Source organism: Beta vulgaris, chromosome 6, assembly GCF_026745355.1.
Source record: "Beta vulgaris subsp. vulgaris cultivar EL10 chromosome 6, EL10.2, whole genome shotgun sequence".
Classification (NCBI taxonomy): Eukaryota; Viridiplantae; Streptophyta; class Magnoliopsida; order Caryophyllales; family Amaranthaceae; genus Beta; species Beta vulgaris.
In genome coordinates this window covers 5,320,583-5,346,568 of record NC_079207.1, presented here as the reverse complement: position 1 = coordinate 5,346,568, position 25,986 = coordinate 5,320,583, and the positions used below count along the sequence as shown (strand labels likewise).

At 35.0% G+C, this 25,986-nt stretch overlaps 5 protein-coding genes and 1 non-coding gene across 6 annotated transcripts; 3 read left to right on the top strand and 3 right to left on the bottom strand.

Moving 5' to 3' along the window:
* Window positions 1-1,390: 1,390 nt before the first annotated feature.
* On the top strand, window positions 1,391-4,439 carry LOC104895175 (proteasome subunit alpha type-7). Its single transcript, XM_010681606.4, has 3 exons — window positions 1,391-1,745; window positions 3,218-3,632; window positions 4,063-4,439. The coding sequence occupies exons 1-3, from the start codon at window positions 1,573-1,575 to the stop codon at window positions 4,219-4,221; spliced, it is 747 nt and encodes a 248-aa protein (XP_010679908.1). The 5' UTR covers window positions 1,391-1,572; the 3' UTR covers window positions 4,222-4,439.
* A 698-nt stretch (window positions 4,440-5,137) lies between these two features.
* Window positions 5,138-5,211, bottom strand: TRNAI-AAU (transfer RNA isoleucine (anticodon AAU)). The gene has a single exon. It is a non-coding gene; the product is annotated as a tRNA-Ile (tRNA).
* A 103-nt stretch (window positions 5,212-5,314) lies between these two features.
* Window positions 5,315-7,631, top strand: LOC104895174 (hypothetical protein). Its single transcript, XM_010681605.4, has 3 exons — window positions 5,315-5,412; window positions 5,578-5,691; window positions 7,230-7,631. Exons 1-3 carry the CDS (start codon window positions 5,395-5,397, stop codon window positions 7,359-7,361), a joined length of 264 nt encoding a protein of 87 aa, XP_010679907.1. The 5' UTR covers window positions 5,315-5,394; the 3' UTR covers window positions 7,362-7,631.
* A 1,570-nt stretch (window positions 7,632-9,201) lies between these two features.
* Window positions 9,202-11,392, top strand: LOC104895173 (protein POLLENLESS 3-LIKE 2). The gene is made up of 4 exons (XM_010681604.4): window positions 9,202-9,538; window positions 9,645-9,857; window positions 9,959-10,114; window positions 10,210-11,392. The coding sequence occupies exons 1-4, from the start codon at window positions 9,368-9,370 to the stop codon at window positions 11,116-11,118; spliced, it is 1,449 nt and encodes a 482-aa protein (XP_010679906.1). The 5' UTR covers window positions 9,202-9,367; the 3' UTR covers window positions 11,119-11,392.
* A 264-nt stretch (window positions 11,393-11,656) lies between these two features.
* On the bottom strand, window positions 11,657-14,129 carry LOC104895172 (L-ascorbate peroxidase 3). Its single transcript, XM_010681603.4, has 9 exons — window positions 13,863-14,129; window positions 13,616-13,740; window positions 13,444-13,493; window positions 12,933-12,998; window positions 12,775-12,823; window positions 12,603-12,685; window positions 12,222-12,301; window positions 12,001-12,103; window positions 11,657-11,896 (listed from the first exon to the last, which is right to left on the bottom strand). The coding sequence occupies exons 1-9, from the start codon at window positions 13,961-13,963 to the stop codon at window positions 11,729-11,731; spliced, it is 825 nt and encodes a 274-aa protein (XP_010679905.1). The 5' UTR covers window positions 13,964-14,129; the 3' UTR covers window positions 11,657-11,728.
* Window positions 14,130-15,527: 1,398 nt separating this feature from the next.
* LOC104895170 (L-ascorbate peroxidase 3) lies at window positions 15,528-25,648 on the bottom strand. Its single transcript, XM_010681600.4, has 9 exons — window positions 25,437-25,648; window positions 20,520-20,638; window positions 20,321-20,370; window positions 19,561-19,626; window positions 19,395-19,443; window positions 17,846-17,928; window positions 17,636-17,715; window positions 16,771-16,873; window positions 15,528-15,841 (listed from the first exon to the last, which is right to left on the bottom strand). Exons 1-9 carry the CDS (start codon window positions 25,559-25,561, stop codon window positions 15,749-15,751), a joined length of 768 nt encoding a protein of 255 aa, XP_010679902.1. The 5' UTR covers window positions 25,562-25,648; the 3' UTR covers window positions 15,528-15,748.
* Between the last annotated feature and the right edge of the window lie 338 nt (window positions 25,649-25,986).

The window sequence follows — 25,986 nt, the reverse complement described above, 5'->3', positions numbered from 1 at the left end:
GTAGAAGAAGAGAGAGAATATTGTGGGGGTGGGGTTTGGTAAAAGTAGCAGAGAGAAATAGAAAAACCAAGTAAGACCAATCAAACCATTGTGAGAAAAAAAAGATGAGTTGGTTGGAGTTTTAGTGTGATGTGAGGGGTACGAAGGAGGAAAGAAGAGAGAAAAAAAAACTCAAAAACCATTTAACTATTTAAGATCAACCCACCCATTGTACATGCTCTTAAAAAGTTATTATATGCTAAAGCACTTCAAAAAGCTATTATACATATCCTTTTATACTATTTTCTACATCGAACACTTCATGTTTTTTTTCTTCTTGTATATTTTTAGATCTAGTTTGCCGATTTTTTGTGTATATTTCTAAGTGATTTATTTGGTTAGCATATATATGAAATAAAATATGTTTATTTGGTTTTTTTGAATTTAATCTATAATTCTACAAGATTTGTCAACAACTTTTTTGAATGTCGAGTATGAATTTTCAATTTGTTTTAATGTTGTTTGGTTTATTCTTAATTTATCTCAAATCGAGCTCTGCCGAGCCAAACTCCCGAGATGAGCTGAGCTTGATCCTTGAGAGAAACTCACGAGCTCAAGCGAGCTTCACTCATCGAGCTCGTCGAGTTCACGAGCCGAGCCGAGCCGACCTTAACAATAAACGAGTCCAACCTAGTACATTTAGGGCTCAGCTCGTGTGATAAGCACCTCTATTCATAACAACAAAACCACTAAGTTCGAATTACAATTAAAAATAAGCTAAATGTGAGAAACGAGTTATTTTTTTCATATTAAATTTAGATTCGGTACATCTCTTCCTACTGAATTCCAAATCTCCTTAACTATTTTAAGTTCTGATCATACGATCCTTCTTCTTGATTAAAATTCTTAAATGATCACAAATTTAAAATTCAGTTTCTTTAATGTAATTAATATATAATTTTTTGTTATCGTTCAAAAACATAAACATCCAGTAAATGAGATTGTCCGGGTATAACTATTATACTAATATATTAAAAAGCGTTTTTAACCAAGTTTATATGTCACATGGCACTATCCTTTTAATTTCTTCGTTTTATGTCGTCAGCATACATTAGAAAGAAAATAGAAACATGCTCCATATGAGATTCGATCACGTGACTTACCAATAAACTATGCAACATTAGATATGCTCTTCTGACATGAAAATATTATAGCCCGATACATCGCTCGGGCCTAATAACTAATTAGGCTATGTTCTTTTAGATTGAATTGAACTGAATTGAATTATGCTAAATTAAATTGTGCTCAACTGAATGAAAATTGTGAGTGGAAATCACTTAATTGAACTGAAAATAAGTCCAAAAAAAACCTTATTATTTAAAAAAAAGGGAGAAAAAGCAAAAGACTCACTTTTCTCTCTTTGGGGTGTCTTGTTGCCCAAGTTCTGAAAAAAAAAAAGCAATCTGATTAACACCGGAAGACGAACCCCCTCACACCTCAGTTCTCAAACTCACTGATTTCCATCGATTTCAATCCCAGAAGAGAGAGAAAATCAACAGATACATTGTTGAAGAAGAAGAAGAGAGATAAAAAATGGCGAGGTACGATCGAGCAATTACAGTGTTTTCACCTGACGGTCATCTCTTTCAAGTAGAATACGCACTTGAAGCCGTGCGTAAAGGTAACGCCGCCGTCGGAGTTCGTGGCACCGACACCGTTGTTCTTGGTGTCGAGAAGAAATCTGCTGCTAAGCTTCAAGATTCCAGGTTTTCTTCTTATGGATTTTTCTTTGTTTCTTCTTCGTTTTTTCTCCGCTTTACTTTTCTATTAGGGTTTTCGATTTATGGCAGAAACTAGAAAGGAATTGTTTAGGGTTTTAGTTACAATTTTGATTTTTTTTCATGAAATCTGATGAAGTTTATTTGATCGAATAAGTTTTGAATCCGATGGAAATGTTGTCATTTTGTATGTTTGTGAGTGTATTGTTCGGAAGTGCAGAGTTCATGGATGTCTTCTATGAAATGTTTTGTGATGCGAAATTGTTGATGAAGTAGTTTAATTAGGTTAATTTGATTCGGTTGATTATACATTGATAAATAAAGCTCCGTCCTTTTTTGAGCAATTTGGACTGTTCTAGGATGATATATAACATTGAGTGATATCTTTGATTCCAGATTAGCGCTTCTATCGGTTTACATTTGTATCTTTCAACCTGGCTGTTAGGGTTTGAGGTCATTAGGGAGTTCCGATCTTAGCTTTCGAGTGAATTGACTTCATTTTATTTGCTGGGTAGCTTACATAGCTAGTTAGCTAGCAGGTTATATTCTTGTGATCTTAAATGGGTCTCCCATATAGAGCGAATAAGAGTTTCGGTCCATAGCTGTCGAGTGAATGGACTTCAAGTTTTTGCTGGGTTACCTTACTTAGCTAGTAAGCTAGTTAGTTATATTCGTTGAATATATTGCTGGTTTCACCTCAATATTTTGTGCAATTTGCATTGTTGGCTTCTGTTGTGTGATCCAAGGGAATAATCTTGATATACCAGGTGAGGCTGTGTTATTAGGTTTTCTTGTTGACTCTTAGCTGTGCAGTTTTTATAGTTCATCTTTAGGGTGTCTTCTATGTGTGGATTGTATATCACTAGGATTGGAAGAAGAGATGCAAATGCTACACTAGAGTTTTTCTATTGTTAAGTTGCATGATCGTATCATTTCTGAACTCGTCCAGTCCCTAAATCTCTAATAGTATCACCGTTTAAAATTTTACGTTTCTCGGTGCATAACATTAACCATTGATATCTTCAATTATCTAATTAAAAATTATTAAAGTTCATGTTTTGAAAGTATTTATCTATATGAATCTAGCAAGATCCCAAATGACTATCTTTTTCTTTACGTATAAATTATAATAGATGGTCAAAGGGGAGTGTACCTACATGACTATGTTCATCCTTACGTAGAAATCATAATAAAGTGTCAAAAGGGAGTATGTGAATGGCGAAAAATTCCAAACAATTGCAAATAATATAGAACTTAGAAGCGTTATCTTTCCTGTGAATTAGAGCTGTATACTCGCTGAACCTTTACCAACATCAGATGTCAGACCTTTGCTCCTTCTTCTTCTCCTTCCCTTTTCCTTTTGTCTATTTGTTTTATAAAGAAGAGTGAGATAGGCATGATTTAACATCTTCAAAGTTAATAATCTAAAAATTATTTCGCTGTGTTTTACCCTTTTGCAGGTCAGTCAGAAAAATTGTAAACCTTGACAACCATGTTGCTCTAGCCTGTGCTGGACTCAAAGCAGATGCCCGTGTTCTTATAAACAGGGCACGTATTGAGTGTCAAAGCCACAGGCTTACCTTGGAGGATCCAGTTACAGTCGAGTATATAACTCGTTTTATTGCCGGACTTCAACAGAAATATACACAAAGTGGAGGTGTTAGACCATTTGGACTTTCAACTTTGATTGTTGGATTCGACCCATACACTGATGTGCCAGCACTGTACCAAACAGATCCATCTGGCACATTTTCAGCTTGGAAGGCTAATGCAACTGGAAGAAACTCTAATTCACTAAGAGAGTTTCTAGAGAAGAATTATAAAGAAACTTCTGGGCAAGAAACTATCAAGCTGGCTATTCGCGCATTACTTGAAGTAAGTCATGGTGTATTGTGACACTATCCATCTTATTATGAACGTCTACTGGTGCAAATCTTGCTTGATTTGTGCTGGTTAAATTCGGATATTTTTGTGCCCCAATAGTGAAAAGGATTTATTAATAAAAATGCTGTTTGTTAAAGCTTCCCAAAATACCATGTCTTGGCTTAGAGTATGGAGGATCTGATGACAAGTTGATGGTGTTCAATCTGAAGTCCATGTTGCCTAGTACTTCTTTGACCCTAGAACGTTTTAGATCTGAAACACTGGCCATGATGACATACATGTTCTTTAGACAGCCATAACAGCCTTCCCTAACTTGTACCATCTGCCTGAAGTTTGGAGTAGATGTATTGGTATTTCCTTTTGAGTTTGTGGAGTTCTTTATGCCAAGTTAGTGGCTGATTTTTGTGCAAATTTTATACAGGTGGTTGAAAGTGGAGGAAAGAACTTAGAAGTTGCTGTGATGACTAAAGAAGGTCTGCGTCAGCTTGAGGAATCTGAGATTGATGCCATTGTTGCAGAGATTGAAGCAGAGAAGGCAGCAGCTGAGGCTGCAAAGAAAGCTCCTGCTAGTTCATCTTAACTTGCAGGCTTTTGTTCTAGGCTGTTCACTTAACGTCTTAATGCTTTCCAATTCCGGCTTTGTTTAGTCTAAACATTGAAGTGTTGCAAATCAGACTTGGATTTCATTTGTGTTGTTAGTAGACGTATAATATATGTGATACCATTGAAGTAGCTACTAATCAATGGGCGATTGCTGATTTTGCTTCATTATGAGATTGGTAAAAGTATGTTCTTGCTGCTGTTGGTCTGACATTTTACATTCTAAGATGAGTTGTGCCAAGTTTAGCAGGGACATTCACTTCTTACATATTGGCTTTATTGTTTGCTTAGGCAACCACATAATGTGATATGGCAACAATTGAAGGTAGAAAAGAAGGGCTCCAATGTTTTATATCTTCTTAATTGTTGCCATATTGATATCTAACTCTTAATTGTTGCATTTTGTTAGACTTTTTCTTGATGGCAAATACTTGGGAACATATTACATATTAGATGAACTTAGTAGTCAAGTTGGACAATAGTTGATGAATTCATGTAGCAAAATTAACATCAATGATAATTATAAGGTAATGATTTCTGAACCTACTTTATGGAAAGATTAAATTACTGATCAGTCAAGTTGGACAAGAAATAAATTGATTTGTGAAATTATTAACCAAATGATTCTTTTGTGCCTTTGAGGCTACTGAAGAAAACTAGATTCCCTTTTTGAAACATTATTTGCGTAGCCAACCATGAAATGATACCATTTCTACTCTATTAGAAGATAATTTTCTATTCAACAGTGCCCGTGATAACAAAATAAGTAAAAAAAAAAGGTTCAAATTATATTATCAATATAGTATGAAACATATTTTTTTTTTGGTGTGGCAAAGATCATTTATATTGACGAGATCAATCTCTATAATAGAGATAAAAAATTAATGTTAAAAAAATGGCCCATGCAGGTCTCGAACCTGCGACCTTCGCGTTATTAGCACGACGCTCTAACCAGCTGAGCTAATAGGCCATTATTAATTATTCATCTACGAAAAAAGCAATTTGTAGCTTAGCATATATATTGATCTTCGTTCGCGATTCATTTTTTACACCCGCTAATATATTGAATTTTTTTTTTTTTGACGGTAATATATTGAATTCAATCAGGAGCAATTTTTACTTCGTTATTATTTTCTGAGAAAAAAATAAAAACATGAAAGAAGATTACGAGGTCTACTATTGCAATCTTTAACTTCCCCCTAAATTTTTATCCTTTGTTCTTCCAATTTGTTTGATTTTCTCCAGAAATCAAAACCCTAACTCTCTTCCTATATTGTACTCTCAATTCAATTTTATTTTTGCCAGTCGAATTTCTCATTTTAGATTGATTTTGCAGATTGAAGAGAAAAAGCAAGCTGCAGCTGATGTTTTATTCAATTACTCCAAATTTGTAGCGGCTTGTATTGGAAATCGTGTTCGTCCTTGTGATTTGAGAATGCATCTTATGAAGGTTATTTCTCTAATTTAAGACATTAACAACCTATAAATTCGTTTTTTTTATTTGCGTGATTATGTGTTGAATATAATATCCAAATTGATTGAATTTGGTAATGATTAGTGATTTGGAATATTATGTTAATACGGAGTCTGTAAAGTCGTTAAGATTTCTAGTTCAGTAAGGTTTACGGGATATTATGTTGTACTTCCTCGGTTTCTTTTTATTTGCAACGGTTTGACTTTTACACTATTCACCAACTCTACTTAGTTTATGCGGGGTGATTTATAGTTAAAGAAAAACATTTTCACGTGGGATCTTGTTAGATTCGTCTGAATGTATATTTTCTGAATATGTACTTTTTATAATTTTTATTTATCGGTAATTAAACTTATTTGATGGTTGAAATTATGCGTTGGCAAGCGTGAAAGTCAACATGTAGCAAGTAAAAAGAACCGAGGAAGTATATATTACTCTTTAAAGTTGAATGAGAAATATTGATGAGTTTTCCTATATTGTAAACCTTAACAAGTGAGGTGATGATTTCGCCTAACTTGTTGAATTAGAGTGATTTGTAAATTGGTTGTTGAACTAAGAAAATTATGAGACGTTGATGGTCTTAAGTTACATGATAGACGAATCTAACAAGGTTCGACGTTGTAATATGCTTATATAGAAATTTGTATACAATCGGAGGAGATTTAAAGATAGGTATTAACTTTATAAGAAATCAGTGGAGGAGAAGGTTACTTTGATATATAAGGATGTGTTTTCTTGAATTTAATCTTGTTCTGGTTTACTTTCTATAGAATATAATGGAGTTCTTTGCAATGCCTATTGGATTTTGATTTTAAACTAAAAACTTGTGCAGTTCTTGTAATGATGATGTTACCAAATCCTGATAGAGACATGAATGTTTCGTGGTTATTCGAATTTGGTTACTATGCATATTAGGTCAGAGTGCATTCATCATACACCCGAACTATATTTTCCAGATGAGCATAGTGAGAGCTCCAAATGAACTGTTAATCATATAAAAAGAAATGTTAATCTTAAATACCCTTGTTGGAGTTTTGAGTTGTTGACACAAGTATTTGAGGTGATATGAATAGTCAAATTAACATAGAATTTGGATCAGTATACAATTAGCTGCTTTATTGTCTTGATGTAACTATACATAAATATTTAGGGGGGGGGGGGGGGGGGGGTTATGAATATCAATGCCCGCTAAATTGAGTACCATCTTCTGAGGTAGATCAAAGTTTATGAAATTGTTTTCTACATTTACTGCATAGTGATTTCGGTGAGAAGGAAGGAAGTAAGCTAGATTTTTGTGACATGGAGAAATTGGTGATGGTTTCGTACCTGAATTTGCTGTTCCTTAGGGTTCATAAGCAAGCAATCACACCATCAATTCAGTGCAAATGTTTTTGAGGTTCCATCAGATGTCGATGTAGGTGTCTACACTATGTTGTGGGCACTAATCTTGGACTGTATAAAATACTAGTAGATTTATCTTATCAAGTAAGTTGTTTTGTGCTTCTGTTTTCCAGGAGATATCTGGAATACCAACAACCCTCAAGCGAGAGTCATTTCCAGTTACAGCTTCTCCAGATGCAATGGGAGAATCATCAAGCTCTGGTACAGCCAGACTCGATAAAACAGATAGCTTTCGCGCACTATAAACTCTGGGGTTGAAGTTGTGGAATTGATGACTGCACTATCGACTGCCACGACTGGTCATGGGAACCTGCTACTGTTTTGGTTTGTTTTGTTTCTCTTCGGTGAAAAGTGGTGACTGTGTTCAATATTTTGGACCATAGGCTGGAGATGGACATCTGATATGATTCTGATCTCTTCGACATTGATACAAAAGCCTGTATAGTTAAGTTCTATAAGAAAAGTTTTCTCAATGAATTTTCATAATGTAGTTCTTTTTTCACGCTTACATTTCAGATTCCGAGTGTTGTGGCCAATTTCATATAGTTTCATCTGATTTTGGAGCAAGGACTTAATGATAAAGCCATACCTGTTATAAGAGAGACTAAAATTTATCATTGTGAGTTTGGTTGGATGGAAAACATATCCAACGGGAGGAAAAGTCAATTTTAGATTGATTTTCCTTTGTCTAGTTGCAAGGAAGTAACTTTCCTTAAAACCTGTCTTCCTTTGCTTGTGTTGTGTATTGTTTGATAGAATGGGAAAGGTAGATGGGTTTTTGTTTTTAGTTATTTTAAGTTCAATTACTATTAAAATAAAAATATAAATATAAACTAAAAAAAAAAACTAGATGCGTGGACAGGTTACCTACAATAACAGATTATTTACCTCTTGAATCCATTAAAAGTAGAGGTGATCAACATGGTCCCGGTCCGAAAATAGGCGGGTCATGAACATGATCTTATGGCCCGTGCTTCATTTTCGTCCCGACTCGATTTTTGGGCAGGGGGGCATGGGTAACCTAAATATAGAAATTTAGGCTAAATTTTGTCCGGCTCGAAAAGCGCGCTTTCCCCGGCCCAAAATAGCAAGTTTTGGCGCGAAAATTTCGGCCAAAGGCTTTTGGCACATATCGGCATGAAAGCCTTGGCTTGAAATGAGCCACTTTTTTTGCCAAAGTCCAGCTCGACACTTGATCACCTCTGATTAAAAGTAGATACCCCCACAAGGTTTGATTATTCAAAGTTAATCCAAAATCTAACTTATCTTGAGCAAACCGGCTAAAAGTTAGCTTATTCTTGACAATTTTTCCAAAATTAAATTACAAAACTGTTGATTTATTTTAAAAGTTACATAAACATAAATGATTTATATATACACAATTCGTGCGCAAAACGGGCAAAAATCTAGTTAGTAATGAACTAAACTTTGACTAATAGACAAATCTATACTAATACTTCTATATAAAAAGGTGTCTTAACCAAGAGAATGGTACCAAGTAGCACTCTCTCTTACGTTGTTAGATGCATTTTATAAAATTTTATTCCATGGCTGTATATAAGAAGATAAAAATGAAAATAAGTTGCATTAATTGATCATTTATTACACCGATTGATGCAAAAAAATTCGATAAATTCACAACTTATTTCCATTTTAAATAATGTATTTATGTCTTATATACAACCTTAAGGACTGCATATAGCATAACCCAAATATTAATAACGAAAACTATAAGTTTATATACTAGTTGTAACTATTAAAAGAATTGGAGGCAGTATCTGATAAAAAGAGGATTACAGTATTCAACTAGTAGGTGGAGAATTTATATAGTTAATCTCAGAGAGAAATCATTAATCATTAATCATTACATGATAACCCATAAATATCGGCCCAATTTATTTTTCTTTCTTGGTTTGACATAGGCCGGACACTACCATTCCCATCTAAATACGCCCAACTATGTAAATGTAACGGCTACTTGTTATAAGATACAATTAAAGAAAACATAAAATAAAACAAATGTTATTAGACCGTTGGCCAACGGTAGAATTTCAAACCAAATATCTACCATGTCTTTCCTTTCTTCATCCCCCGCTCCCTCTTCTCCCTTCTCCTCAATTTCTCTCTCTCTCTCCTCTCTACCTTCATTTTTACAGAGGTTTCTTTCTCACTTGACAATTTTATCAAGTACCTCTGTTTTATCATTTGTATACTATAACACTATAAAATAAATCAACAACAAAAAAAAAAGATGCAAGATATGTGGAATGCTCCTCCTGGATTTAGAGCTTCAAAGTCTTCTTCTGCTCCCTGCTCACCTGCAAAGCCGGTTGCGATGTCGCGTACCCGGTCCGAGTCTTTTCATATTACTCACAAAGTTCCTATTGGTGACACTCCATATGTTAGAGCCAAACATGTCCAGGTTTGTTCAATGTTCACTATATTAATATTAGGATAGGATAAATTTGAGTAATTATTAATTAATCACTTTGTTAATTATGGATTTTGGTTTGTGGGTATGTGATTAGTTGGTGGATAAAGATCCAGAGAAGGCAATTCCTTTATTTTGGGCAGCCATTAATGCTGGAGATAGAGTTGATAGTGCTCTTAAAGATATGGCTATTGTAATGAAGCAGCAAAATCGGGCAGATGAGGCAATTGAAGCTATTAAATCGTTGCGAAGCCGGTGTTCTGAGCAGGCTCAAGAGTCTCTTGACAACATACTTTTAGATCTTTATAAGGTAATTTAATTTAGTTAACTAACTTTTCAATTTCTTGTTTTCTAATTTCTGTTATAATAAAATCTGGTGATTTACCTAATTATGCTGTTTTATTGTTGCAGAGATGTGGAAGATTAGATGATCAAATAGCTCTTTTGAAGCACAAATTGTATTTGATTCAACAAGGGCTAGCATTTAATGGGAAACGAACGAAAACAGCGCGATCTCAAGGGAAGAAATTCCAGGTCTCAGTGGAACAAGAAGCAACTCGTTTACTGGTACTAAATTTGATTCAAATGTTATTCAGTTGTTGTATTGGTAATATCTCTATAGCACAAATTATGACAAGGGTTTTTGACAAAAAATATTTCAGGGTAATTTAGGATGGGCACTAATGCAGCAAAACAACTATGTAGAAGCAGAGGATGCATATAGGAGAGCACTATCAATTGCACCTGATAACAATAAAATGTGCAATTTAGGCATTTGCCTAATGAAACAAGGGAGAATCGTCGAGGCGAAACAAACACTCCGGCGAGTGAAACCGGCTGTTGCTGATGGGCCAAGAGGGATGGATTCTCATCTCAAAGCTTATGAAAGGGCTCAACAAATGTTAGCAGATTTAGAATCAGAGATAATGAAAAAAGCAGGGGACTCTGTTTCAGAACAGAGCAGGCTTTTTAATACTTTTTTGGGTTCTTCCTCACTTTGGCAGCCTCAACCTTGCAGAGAAACATATACATGTCCAACTAACACTAAAATCCCAGATGAATTTCCTGATGAAAACACTAATTCCAATATTAATTGTAGCAATAATCAAAATTTCCCACCAAAACCAATTGGGTTTTTCCCACTTGCAAATTCTTTGAACATTGATGCTCCCCCATTTTATGCCAAGTCATTGGGGGGAAATCAATTGAATGAAACCCTTAAGAGAACACGGTCCGGGACTGCCGCGAGTTTCGGAAGGGAGATTAGTCAAGCAGTGGAGACTATGAAGATGAATAACAAGATTGCTGATCAAGAGAGGGAAAATAAGATGATGAGGAGATCATTTGAGGAACCAATAAATAAACTGCTTGATTTTCTGCCTGATGAGAAGGACTTTGAAGATGCAATCTTATCTGCAGTTTTGAATTCTATTGATGCAGAAAATTCTAATTCTACTGCAGAAGAAGTTAAGAAGATTTCTCACAAGTTCGAATTGAAGAAGTCTTCTGCAACTGACAAAAGGTTGAAAGTTTTTCAGGATATAACACTGTCCTTGAGTCCTAGGGCTTGATAAAGATTAGTCCTGATTTAATTTAATCTATTTAACTTATTATGCTAATTTAATTTATTAATTTAGAGTTATAGGAGATGCACTTGTTCTCCTTATTTTTCTGTCCATTGTATCTGAGGGGCAGTAATTGTTTCCAGTCTCTTTTCCTACTGTAATTGGCAGTAGTTTAGAGGATTGAGAGTTAGTAGTAGTAGTAGTCTTAATTGTGTTTAACTAAGTATTCATTCATTTGTCACATGTGGTAATAAAAGTTCTACTACTATGGAGTATTATTCACATTTTACTAATGATCAACTTTTCCTTGATTTGAATGCGGTTTCATAGTCAAATTTGAACTCGAAGTATAAAGCTAAACTCGTAGCTCATAAAATCTAGCTTATTTGGTAAAGTTTTGTGGATATTGGTACCCAAGATCAAAGATGGCTTCCTGTATACATTGTTGTTGTGCTCTATGTGGCTCCATACACCAAAATCATTTAACATCTTTTTTTGGGATCTTAATTCATAAAAGTAAGACATATTATGGACTAGCTAGATCATACTCAAGCTTGTTTTATTGCATATAATTAGAATTGTAAATCAATTTAAGTAGGAATTTGTTAGCATTTTTTTATGCTTGTTTATTTAAATCATACAAGTAGCTTAAGATAATTACGGTAAGAGTGACAAGAACTCCAATAGTAGCCTTAGTCATCTTCAAAGAAGAGGATCGAGTAAGCCCCAACTCTGATAGCTTCTTGTGCGATTCTGCATAGTCTTTGAAGAACGCGTCTTCATCCTGAAATTCGACAAGATGATTTTCATGAATTAGTTCGAAAGCTAATTGAAATTCACGCATGAACTACGAAGATTGAACATTGTGTTGAACAATAATAGATTTACCTTAGCATAGAGATGAACATAGGGACGAAAGTGAGGATCCTGTGTAAGAACCTTATCAGTGGGAAGTTTCAATAACCCCCATTGTTCACCTTTCAGCAACTCTCTGGTAACATTACAACGATATACTAGTTATCTATTACATGTAATGCACCGTGCACAATATTGTTATATTGCTGAAAAGACCAGATTTGAAATATTATGAACTGAAGTACTGAACCTACACAAAATATGAATTGTCGAACTTCAATGGATTGCTGGTCCAAGGGCCTTCAAAACCTGATCTGTCCTTATGTGCTTTACCCTTTATGTACCAGAGGACACAATGATACAAAGGCGTAAATTCGTAGTGTAAGGTAGCTCAACATATTATGAGTCCACAGATTATCAATTTAAGGAAGATGCTTAGCCATGATACAATTGCACTTGAGAATATATAGGTCAAATTTTACTAAGCAATAATAAAATTAAAGCCATGGAAATGAGTTTGTATTAGCATGGGCCTAGGTTTTGCATGTAATATTGCATACGAACTCATTACCATAACCAACTATCAAACGAGTCATTAGTGTATGCATAGTCTTTTCTAAGGTCTAGTAGTGTACCAGTGTGTGGCCTCCTGACAGTGCCACAATATCTTTGTCAGAGAGCCCCATTCTATGAAATATATCTCGCAAATGCCTAGCACCTGTAAACAATTGAATCTCTTAAGTAACAATCACTAACATATATGATCCATAGGTTACTCATGTACTTGATGAAATAGTACATATATACCTTGATTTGCATCTGGAAGACGTCCTTCATCTGGAGAAACTGAGGAATCCTGATTAAGTAACATTGATAATAAGGTATTATTCGTTATACAATAATTAAGAAGAAACACAAAATTAGAGAGCTCTTATAACATTCATGCATGCATACGAAGCACATACCACTCGACCTGGAACGAAGTTAATCGTTGGCCCGCCTGTGACTTCCACAGCAACAACTCCAGCAAGCTGAAAGAAACAAGGGATGTCTGAGTCTAATTAAGCCAGAACATTGGATTGCAGTGCTTCTATTAATTTGGCTGAAGAAATGCAGCATATTGTACGTTGAGCATCTAATACATGGAAAGTTTTGCGGTGAAACAGCCCTACAAGCTCTAATATACCGTTACATGTCAAAAAGATATTAATTAGCCCATAAGAGTCACCTTTATGGGCGATGGTAAGACCGTCTCATACAAGATTTTGTACGGATCTAAGAAGGTTTTGTTTTGGTATTTACAAGTAGAGTATATTTATGAATGTGTACTAAAGATAGCATCAAAATCTATTAACTTGATTGTAAAGGAAAGAGAACTTACAGAGAAATTCCTTTCTTCCAAGACAAAAAAAACTCATTTTAGCTCATATTGTATTATGAATTCTTGTTCATATATGATATAACTAAGAAAGTCACCTGATAAAGGTCTGCATAAGTAATCTGAGGGTGCTTAGCCTTAACTTCTTCTGAGATGAGAAAAACCAGAAAAAACTTGTTAGAGGAAGTTTAGTTTTGTTGCTATAAGTTCTTGTGCAGAGAAGCTTGTCTTAGCTTAGGACGAATATATAGTTTTATTTTTATAGCTCACCACAAAGATCAACCGCGATTTTGAGGCCATTGTTGGCATTGTGCCTCAACTCGTGCTCGTTCCTAATTGAGCCATTCGGACCCCCTGAATTCGTCTTTGCATCATATGTACCTGCATCGTGCCATCTGCGATGCCAGGAAATTAAATTAAAAAACAAACGGGGTTGAACTCATTGAAGGATCATAAATTGTTGCATCAAGTTACAATGGTTAGTGAATTAAGCAATGATGAATTTGAGGATTATTACGCTAAACGAAGCATGATAGGAGCACATTGCTTGGCAGAGATGAGAGCGCGAAGGTCTCTACGAGCTCTCTCTATTTCCTTCAAGTATCCTGCATTCACCATCTCTCTGTTACAGGAGGCTTAGCTTGCCTTTGTGTGTTCTCAACCTTTGAGAAATTGGAAGTGTGTAGTCTTTGTAAAAGTTTTAGTGACCAGCCTATATTTGAAGAGGAATAACAAAATGCTGGGATTAAGTGAAGGAGAGGAAATGGATTAGTTACTAGAATTGTCCAAGTAATGGATCGCTTTTGCTTCTATAGGAGGGAATAATACAAGATGGATGCAATCATGCAATGAGTTTATTCCCAATCAAACCATTATAATTAGTTTGTAAATTTTGATGGTTTTTTTACTGAAATTATTTGCTAAGAGGGTTATTTTCTTTGATTATTTTAAAAATGCTTTTAGAATGAAATGCCTTTGATACACGAGGAGAAGCATTAGACGAGTGAAAGTACCACATTATTAGATAAAGGAGTTACTTCTACTATTGCCCATTGGTTTCAGAATGAACATGGACCGAACGCTCCTCCTCCTTATTGGGTTGTCCAAGCCCATTTTTCAGTTGTATCAAATTCATCATGGAATCAGAGGCCCAACGGGCTATCGCGTGAAGGGGTGTCAATGCGTGATAGAGTATAAAACTATTCTTGGAACTCCAACTGTCAACTGTAACTCCTTTGACTGAAAACGTGGTATTTCTCTCCTCTTTTTTCAACGTAGGACAACTCACATGTGCATGCACAACAAACAAAGGGTTAATATCCCCCTCATATGTGAGTGTCCTTAGAATTATAGCAACTGATAAAACACTCATTGGAAATGAGCGCCCAATAGAATCTCTTATCAACTGCTTGATAAATGTCCAATATAAAAGGCCCACAACCTATGCTCTGATACCATGATAAAGGACTAACTCCACCAAAAGTTTAAGTTGATGGTTGGAGTCCAAGGAAAAATTTTATACTCTATCAAGGTTGATTGACCCCGTTAAGCACAATGGACATCCGCTCCCGACGATATTGTATTCTACTCCCTCAATCCCATAATATAGTACTTGTTTGCTTTTTGCACGGTCTACAAGACATACTTTTGACCTTCAATATCTTCATTTTCGTATCAATAAAAAAATATGAAAAGTTGATATTATGTATGTACACATTGAGGCGAACCTAACTAGATCCTACATGAGTATGTTTTTTTGTATATATTAATGAGAATATATTTGGTCAAAAAATTTAAAGTTTGACCTCAAAGAGAGATATCCAAGTACTATATTATGGGACGGAGACAGTATAATTTGAAATAGAAGTTTGTCGTCTTATGATAGTGTAGCAAGGAAAGGCCCCTTATAGCTAAAAGCAGCTTTGAGATCCTATAACATACAATATCTTTTTAACATGTTTATGTCTATATGGCATGCATCCACACGTAATCTACTATACCTGTGGCAATAAGTTCTTTTTGTAGGTTTAATTAGTTTTCTTGAGTGAAATATGTAGTACTAAGTTACTAACCTTTCAAATCTTGTTTGATTAAACACTTTCTGTAGTCAATGAGTATGCATGCACTATAAGTAATATCACAACCTCATAAGTTCGTCAGTACATGAAGGTGGCCATCTTCGTTTACATGAATTCAGAACATTGCGTTTCCCATTGGCCATTATTTAGCACTTATGGATAGTTCATAATGTATGTTATTACAACTTCTCGAGATTGTCTATAGTTTAATCTCAAATAAAGCTTCAAGACAATTAAGTAATATACGTAGTACCAGTCCACAGGAATATGCATCGTGAACATTTCAGTCCGAGCCATCATGCGCGCATGCACACATGCATGCACTTCAAGCGTTCTTAGGACAACGAGGTGGGTGAAACCCGAGCTCAGACATCTTCTTGTGTGATTGAGCATAATGTGCGAAAAATACCTTTTCATCCTGTCATTTTAAAAAGAGATTCACACTTCATCAAGTTCATTCGACAAATTATCCATTCTACAAAAGCCAAAGCAAAGAAGTTACAAGCACGATCAATATGTAGCGTTGGGGGTAACATATGATACATGCTCCCAATTTTTGGATGGTACAAGTCGTTATTAGGGTTGGCAATAGGTAGGAGATGGATTAGATAAGACCTCAACCCGCCCCATCATCCAGGAACCAAATCTCTATTCACAACATCCATCACCCGCCAATATCTACTCATATGTCAACCGCTGATGGGGAGGGTAGGAAATGGAAGATAGTAGAAAAAGTTATTTGTATACTTAAAAATTTAATTTCGCCGTCGATTAACAACAAAAGAGACTAAATATCTATCGTCAATTCTTCATACATGCCAAAATTTAATACTAATAATAATTGGTCAAAAAAATGTCACCCATCTCTAACCCGCCCTGCCACCTGCTTCATTCTAGGATTTCACCCATTTATCTGGGGTGAGTGGGTGGATAATCTACTCACCCATAAATGATTACCAGCTCTAGTCGTTATGAGTCAATTTAACCATGATTTGCAATTCAGACTTCACACAAAAAGGGGAAAAGTTTAAGGAATACCTATCAGTGTACCACTAGACAATTAATTCATTTTTTCCTATTAAATTATTTTTTCTTTTACACTATTCATTTAATAGCTCTAACCAGATTTTTTTTGACTAATTTACAGAAACAAAAATTAGTAGCTACTAGTTAGATTCTGAATGTCAATGTACACTTTCAAATTATTAAAAGTTTAGAACTTAAACTAATAAATAATTAGAAATATAGTGGTCAGAGATTCAAAGTTGTTTGATGGTGAAAGATTGAAATCCTAGATAATGCAAATTGTGATTAAGAGGAACTAATCTTTTGACGAAATATTATTACCTTGGCATAAATTTGAACATAGCGACGCAAAATAGGGTCCTCCAAAAGAGCTTTGTCTGTTGGGAATTTCACCAGTCCAGGAGTATCACCCATCCTCAATTCGCTGATAAAATTAAAAGAAAAGAGTTTAATCTCAATCCTGAATAAACTTTTATTATGCTATTTATCTTGCCGTAAGCTTAATTAATTAGTCAAGACAATCAATACACCATATATATATATAAGGGGCGAGATCACATGAGAATGCTTCTTACATTAGAAATGAGAATGAATCTCAACCACACGACTGAATTAGAGTTACAATACTTGTTCATTAGAATTATACCCCTAAAAAATTTTGAGCCCCAAAAAAAATTGAGTTTTTAATTTAATATTTTTTTTTAATATTTTTTCTTTTTTGGAGTTACATCATTTTTTCACTAGAGTTACATCACTTATTCATAAGAGTTATAGCGCGTAAAATTCTTATTTATCACGTAAGTATTAATTCTTATATGAACTCACTTTATAGGACGAGACTCGATACCAAAACCTCTAGAATCGAATCTTTTGAACATATTAGAAAAGAAATAAGGGATACTACATATATACACATTACTAAACCTAGATTATCAAATAAATTCCATAAAATTATAATCTTACACAAAGTAAGGATAGGAGTTAGCTCAAGTGGGTAGAGCACTCCCCCTTGGCCTCCGTGGTCAGGAGTTCGATCGTTACTCCCAGCATTATGTTGGGGTATTTCTTTAGCATGCTATGCATGCCTTACCAACCAATGTGTTGGTGTTTCCTACAGGCTAGTAGCCGTGTAGGGGTTAGCTCTTGGGCTAACTTAATTTCCTAATAAAAAAAAAATTAATCTTACACAAAGTAGGAATTGTCAAACTTCAATGGATCTTTGCTGAGAGGACCATCAAAGCCTGATCTATCCTTGTGTGCTCGACCCTGAAAGTTAAGTACAAAATAAGGTTTCAGATTACATGAATAGAGAATCTTATGCATGATATAATTATTTCTCTTCATAAAAGATGAAACCTTAATTATAAGATGAGGAAATCTACAAATTTTTGCATACCAGTGTGTGAGCCCCTGATAGAACTACGATATCCCTATCGTTCAAGCCCATTCGATAGAAAATGTCTCTCACATGCTTGAGATCTAAATTTTAACATAGAATCCATATATAAATAGCAAGCTTGATGGATAAACATTGTATTGAAAAATAAGCCATCAAGAGTTTTTTTTATCCATATGAGCGCAGTACAAAGAAGGTTAAGGGGATTCAAACTTGTGACCTATTATTTACAACACCTCGATCTTAACCACTAGGCCAAGACATCCTTGGTAGCCATCAAGAGTTAGATAGAAGTAGTTCATGTGACTTGTTTGATTATCTTGTAATTTTCACACATTAGCTTTATGATGGTTGCTGTTTTTTGCTGATATAAGTATCTTTAATAAAATCTATGATTGGTTGTTTGTTATAAACAAAATGGTCTTTTTAATGCAGTTATATGAGTGGCGTGCTCCAAAAATTATTTCATTAGTTAGTTCCTAATCTTTAGCAATAAGTGAGTCAGTTGTTTTTAATAATTAACATGTGTTAATTAGTTAATTACTTATACTTCTTATTATGTTAGTGGCAGGAAGTTAGATATTAAATGGAGTTAGTGGGTTCAGTTTATGCACTGTGTTCTGGTTGTTTAATGAGAATTGAAGTAATTTGAGTGTTTGACATCTCCTTTTAGAGTTTGTCTGGTAAAAGACCATCTATTTTTAAATTAAAGTTAAATAATGGTAAGTCCAATATTAAAAAGAAAATTAGTCCAATAATGATTAGGTTAAATTCTTTCAGTGACTAATTTAGTCCCTTCAATGAGTAGGTCTAATTTTTGCTTCTCTTAATATTGTTATTTCTCCCTTTCTTCTTTCTTATTCCAACATCCAGCAATGCCTTGAATTATTACATATTCTATATACACGAAAGTTAGTCATAAGTAATTACACAAAAACAAAAATTTAATAAATTTAATTTTTTGAAATGTAAGATAGAGTTTTTCATCCAAGAGATCACATATCTGATACTTATACATAAAGATACTCTTGTAATGAGCAGGTGGAGGGGGGGAAACATTTGCAGCCTGCACGAGATAAGAGCGTGCAGGGACAAATTAACGATTTATCATGTACTTTCTCTGTTTCCTAGCTAATAGATGCATCATATTGATCGGACACATTTGTCGATGTACAACTTTGATCATCAATATTTTTAATTATATATTATTTAAATTATAAAAAAAAACAATGTTTTGAAAATATACATTAAGTTTAACCAACAACAATTAACATAATAACATTTATTTTTACAAAATAATAATTAAATATGATAAAAACTGATATCCAAATTGTGTCAAAAGTCAATATGATGCATCTATTAATAAACGGATGAAATATCAGAGTATATGCGTAGACATATAGATGTGCCCTGTGGGATCAATTAAGTTATGGAAAAACCAACAACCAAAATGTTGGTTTAACTGTTTAATTAGTAATGGTTCTGGTCCATATATAAATATAATTAAGAGTATTTATCAAGGTGACATCGGATTAGTGTATTTATGTACCTCCATTGGGATTTGGCAGAGCTCCACTGTCTTGTTGATCCGGGGCATCCTAATGTACAGTCACAATATAATCGCAGGTTAAATTAATAGTAGGAAAAAGAATTACTACAAGAGAATCTATTTTAAGTTTTTTACTTATGAAGTTGGATATATATGTTCCACTTACTGGTCTACCCGCAACAAAGGGGATAATAGGCCCTCCAGTAACTTCAACTGCAACTACACCAGCAAGCTGCAACAACAACATTGTCAACATATGTTGAAGAGTGAGGCCATAGTACATGCAATTAATTAGCAATCAACACTATATATATATATGTAAATGTACTACGTTGCCTGAGTTTAGTTATCACATTACTAGTTACAATCTCAATTTGACAAGTACGTATACGGCCTCACATTCCTAGAAAGTTCTTTTTCCTACAAAATGGAGGAAATAACTTACCTAGACCCCCTCTAGGTAAGTGAAAATTTTCTAGAAAATGTACTTCCTAGAAAATAAAATTTCATAGGCAATGCAAATTCATGGAAAGTTATACTTCCCAACTTCAATCAAACGAGCCATTAATGTTAAAGTAACGAGAGAGGGAAATTGTTTAATATAACTGGTCTTATATATAGATATATCTTTTTCTCTCCACGCATGTAAAAACACATGTTGCATTAATTCAAGAACTACTAAAAAAGCCTAAATGTTACATTAATTTCGGAACAAAGGAAGTGTATAATAGTGTTTGTGATTCGATTTTACAATGGTATTGTAAAAATTAGGCAATGGGAAGAGGAAATAGATAATTCAACTATTAAGTCTTTATGTAAAGTTTGTTAATTTTTATCAATGAGAAATAATTAGAAGAATACATATCTAATAACTTCAAACGCGGAAGAGGGTATATATGGTGGTCGTAACCATTAAGAAATTTCACCTGATAAAGGTCAGCGTAAGTAACCTTAGGATATTTAGCCTTCACTGGCTCTGAGACAAAAGAAATCAACAAATAGTTAGTAAAAGAAATTAAGTTAATTAAATACCTTCACTGTCCATACACATGCACACACACCGCACATAAATTAAAGGAAGGAAAAGTAGCACCATATTAATAGTTAGTAATTTGATAGTCTCACCGCAAAAATCAATAGCGGTTTTGATACCATTGTTGGCAGGGTTGCTCAACTCATTCCTGATGGAACCATTTGGACCTCCAGTCTTGGCTTTGGCATCATAAGTTCCTGCATCATGAAATCTGCAACACCAAAACCAAAAAAATGCCCTTATATTGTTAATCATATTAAATAGGAAGATCATTAGTACCCAGTTTTATACTTATTAAGGAAGACATTTATACAAATATATTAAAAGGCGTGTGTGACAATGTATACACACCATGTGTCACCTTTGTTACTTCACTAGAATTGTCCAATGTGTACATAAGTCATGTCGATTAACAAAAGTAAAAATTAGCTTGCAACAAGATTTGAACCCTTGACTTCTTGCTATAAGTGTCCACAATAAAAATTTAAATTACCATATAGGAAAAGATATAATACAATAAGAAGCCACCAGAGAATCAACCCTCTTGGTAAAAATAAACCCGAAGGTCATTGCTTTGCATTATGAAAAAAGAAAATCCCACTTATAGAACTACAGAAGTGGAAGGGTGTGTAAATCAATAAACATTAAAAAAAAAAATCTAAAAATCTATTTAGCATCGAAACTCTCATGAAGATCATGTTTCCCATTTTCCAAACTCGAGAGAAAAAAATTTCTTTGAAAGACGAAAGACTGTACCAACAAGTTTCCTGCCTCAATGATCTTCAGTCACAAAATGATATTTTTCCAACTAAAAATCTCTTAGCTAAGCTAACTCTATAGATTATGCCCTATTATACACATCTTTTGTCTGTAATAAACAAAACTATAACAGATTTCTATGCAACAATAATTATTTAATCCTAAATTTTGGATTTCACGAGAAATGGACAAATAGGGTGTTCATAGTCTTTTTCGAGGCAACACAAATGTGCCAAACACCCGCGCAATGTTACAAGTCACATAGACATTTCCTAGGAATGTGTTGGGAGAAAATATGACCATGTCCGGAGAAGTCAAAAAATGTCCCAATAACAGCTAAAATCGAATGTTATAATGCACACTTTCATACTTTCCCGTGGCCCGAGTTTCGGACGGCACGGGGTGCCTTCTACGGACATAGGATGTCATTGGAAAGGAGTCAAGTGGCTTGGAATGAATATATGGATGCATTTACGTTCATTTTGAGGCAATTTTGGGTTTCACTAGAAATGGACAAATGCGGTGTTCAAAAGCTTTTCGAGGCAATGCGAATGGTGCGAAATACCTGCGCAACGTTACAAGTCATGTCGGCTCTCCTAGGAACGTTTCAAGAAAATATGACCATGCCCGGAGAAGTCCAAAACTGTCCCAAAAACAGCCAATATTAAAAGTTATAATACGCGCTTTTGGACTTTCCCGGGGCCAGAGCTCCGAACACCACAGGATGCCTCCTTTGAACCTGGGAGGTCATTGGAAACAAGTCAAGTGGCTTGGAACGAATATATGGATGCCTTTACGTTCATTTTGAGGCAATTTTGGGTTTCACGATAAATGAACAAATGCGGTGTTCAAAGCCTTCTCGAGGCAATGAAAATGGTGCAAAGTACCCACGCACTATTACAAGTCACGTCGGCTTTCCTAGGAACGTTTCGGGAGAAAATATGACCAAGCCCGGAGAATTCCAAAAATGTCCCAAAAATAACCAAAATTGAAGGTATAATACATGCTTTCGGACTTTTTCGGAGCCCGAGCTCCGAACGCCACGAGATTCCTCCTTGGGACATGGGAGGTCATTGGAAAGGATTTGAGTAGCTTAGAATGAATATATGGATGCTTTTACGTTTATTTTGAGGCAATTTTAGGTTTCACGAGAAATGGACAAATGTGTTATTCATAGGCTTTCGAGACAATGCAAATCTCAAGTACCTAGTCAACGTTACAAGTCACGTCGGTTTTCCAGTGAACGTTTTGGGAGAAAATATGACCAGGCCCGAAGAAGTCCAAACATGTCCCAAAAAAGCCAAAATTAAAGGTTATGATACACGTTTTCGGTCTTTCCCCGGGCCCGAGCTACAGACGCCACGGGATGCCTCCTAGTGACATGGGAGGTCATTGGAAAAGAGTCATGTAGCTTGGAACAAATATGTGGATCCCTTTACGTTCATTTCGAGGCAATTTTGGGTTTAACGAGAAATGAACAAATAGGGTGTTTAGTTAGAGGCTTTTCGAGGCAATGCAAATAGTGCCAAACACCCGCGCAACATTACAAGTCACGTTGGCACTCCTAGGAATTTTTCGGGAGAAAATATGACCAGGCCCGGATAAGTCCTAAAATATCACAAAAACAACCAAAATGAAGGTTATAATACACGCTTTCGAACTTTCACAGGGTTCGAGCTCCGAACTCCACGGGATGCCTCATATGGCCATGGGAAGTCATTAAAAAGGAGTCATGTGGCTTGCAACGAATATATGGATGCATTTATGTTCATTTCGAGGCAATTTTAGATTACACGAGAAATAAACATATGGGGTATTTATAGGTTTTTCAAGGCAACACAAATGGTGCCAAGCACGCGCACAATGTTACAAGTCACATTGGCCTTCCTAGGAACGTTGCGGGAGAAAATATAACCAGGCCCGGAAAAGTCCAAAAATATCCCAAAAATAGCTAAAATTGAAGGTTATAATACACGCTTTCGAACTATCTCATGGTCCGAGTTCCGAAATCCACGGGATACCTTCGAGGGACATGGTAGATCATTGGAAATGAGTCATGTGGCTTGGAATGAATATGTGCATGCCTTTACATTCATTTCGAGGCAATTTGAGTTTCACGAGAAATGGACAAATGGGGCATTAGAGGCTTTTCGAGGCAATGCAAATAGTGCCAAACACCCGCGCAACTATTCTTTAGAGGCTTTTTGAGCCAATGCAAATGGTACAAAGCGCCCGCGCAACATTAAAAGTCACGTCGGCACTCCTAGGAATGTTTCGGTAGGAAATATGACCAGCACCGGATAAGTCCAAAAATGTCCCAAAAACAGCCAAAATTGAAGGTTATAATACACGCTTTCGGACTTTCCTAGGGCCTGAGCTCCGAATGCCAGGGGGTTCCTCCTAGGGTCATGGGAGGTCATTGGAAAGGAGTCATGTGGATTGGAACGAATATATGGATGCCTTTACGTTCATTTCGAGGCAATTTTATGTTTCACGAGAAACTAATAAATGGGGTATACAGAGGCTTTTCGATGCAACACAAATGGTGGCAAGCATCGGCACAACGTTACAAGTCACGTCGACCTTACTAGGAACGTTTTAGGAGAAAATATGAACAGACCCGAAAAAGCCCAAAAATGTCCAAAAACAGCCAAAATTGAAGGTTATAACACATATGCTTTGAGACTTTCCCGGTGACCGAGCTTCGAACGCCACAGGATGCCTTGGGAGGTCCTTGGAAAGGAGTCATGTTGCTTGGAACGAATATATGGATGTCTTTACGTTCATTTCGACTCAATTTTGGGGTTCACGAGAAATGAACAAGGGGTGTTCAAAGGCTTTTCGAGGCAATGCAAATGGTGCCAAGCACACGCGTAACGTTACAAGTCACCTCGGCACTCCTAGGAATGTTTTGGGAGAAAATATGACTAGTCCCGGAGAAATCAAAAAATGTCACAAAACAGTCAAAATTGAAGGTTATATAATACATGCTTTCAGACTTTCCCGGGGACCAAACTCCGAACGCCACGAGATATCTTCTATGGCCATGGGATGGTAATTGTGTCATGTATAATAGTAAGAGGTCACGGATTCAAATCTTGTTGCAAGCTAATTTTACTTTTGTTAGTTGACATGACTTATGTACACATTGTACAATTCTTATGAAGTAATAGAGGTGTCACGTGGCGTGTATACATTGTCAAGCACGCCTTGTAATATATTTGTATAGATATTAATAAGAGAACATACCACTTTTCGAATACAATGAATAGTTTGAGCTATGTCGATTAACAAAAGTAAAATTAGCTTGCAATGAGATTTGAACCTATGACCTCTTGCTATTATAATATGACACAATTACCATCTCAACCAACTTTTAATCATGCTTTAAATGTCCACATTATTATATTTGTATCTTTTAAATGTTGAGTTTTCCTTAATATATATTTTAGTGGGGATGGAAAAAAAATGCATATCAAGTTTGGAAACACAATACCAACCCGGGGTAATGCCCGGGCCCAAATTCTAGTTTTATTTCTACATGATGTTGTTTTCCAAACCAACCATGATAGAGAAAAATACAATTAAAGTCTAGTATTATTCATCACATCTTATTTTGATTAATTACCTCCACACACACACACATATATATGTCTGGCCAATAAATTCAATAAATACATGCATAAATCAACTAATTTGTATATATTTTTTTAATTCATGGATTGAAATTGATTGTTGTTTATTTACCATTTGCTCACGTGGAATATAGAAGGTTATTTATTTTACTAATATAACTTCAATAATGAAAAATCATTAGTACATCTTTATCATATTTTAAACTTATTAAGAATTTATGGTTAATCCTATAATTCGATTCTATATATCTCAACCCTCTCATCAATCCCAAGTAGAATTTCGTACCTGACAATCTTATATGCAAACCTTAAATATGTGCTAAGGCCTAAAGGCTATATATATGTCATATCTCATAATCCTTAAATAACAAAATTTTAATACCATGTATCACACAGACAACTAAAGAAGAAAGCAATACTTTCTTTCCTCCCGAAGACCGAAAATTAACCTTTCCAACATATAATCGTGTAGGATTGTCAAACGATTAGTGTTGTGAAACACGTATAAATATATTCAGTTTATCAACTATTCAAAATACATAGCATTAGTAAAAGGAAAAAAAAGGAACACATAAATTTTTAGGGAGAGCAAGAGAAAAAGAAAAGAAAGTTTACGCTAAGCGAAGCACGATGGGAGCAAATTGCTTGTTGTTCTGTAGCAGGTTGCGAATCTCTTTACAAGCCCCTTCAATTTGTTTCAAATATTCAGCATCCACAATGTGCAACTGTGCTTGTGCCATTATATATTGAAATGATTAAAAACTACTAAAGAAAACTTATGTGAAAACAATTGACTCCGTTTAAAACTATGATCTCATCGGTGTTCTACTTATGTAAGCTTCAAAATAGGAAGAATAAAGGCTTTAAAACTTATTCCCTATCATTATTTCAAAGAATATATTATTTTTAAGATATTTTTCATGGGATCTTTAATTTATGAAAGCATCCAATTCTATAAAAAGTAGGAAGCTAAGTTCATCCTCACCCTTTGTATGTTCGAAAATCTAGAAAGAACAAATAATTTGTTCTCTTTTTCGAAAATGAGTACCACTAGATAGATAAAGGCATTGTCTTATTTGACTTTGTAACATAGTTGACGTTTGACGGAGAAAGTAAGGGTATTGAAGATGTAAAAAAAATAGGAAAACTTTTTAATTTGGTGCCT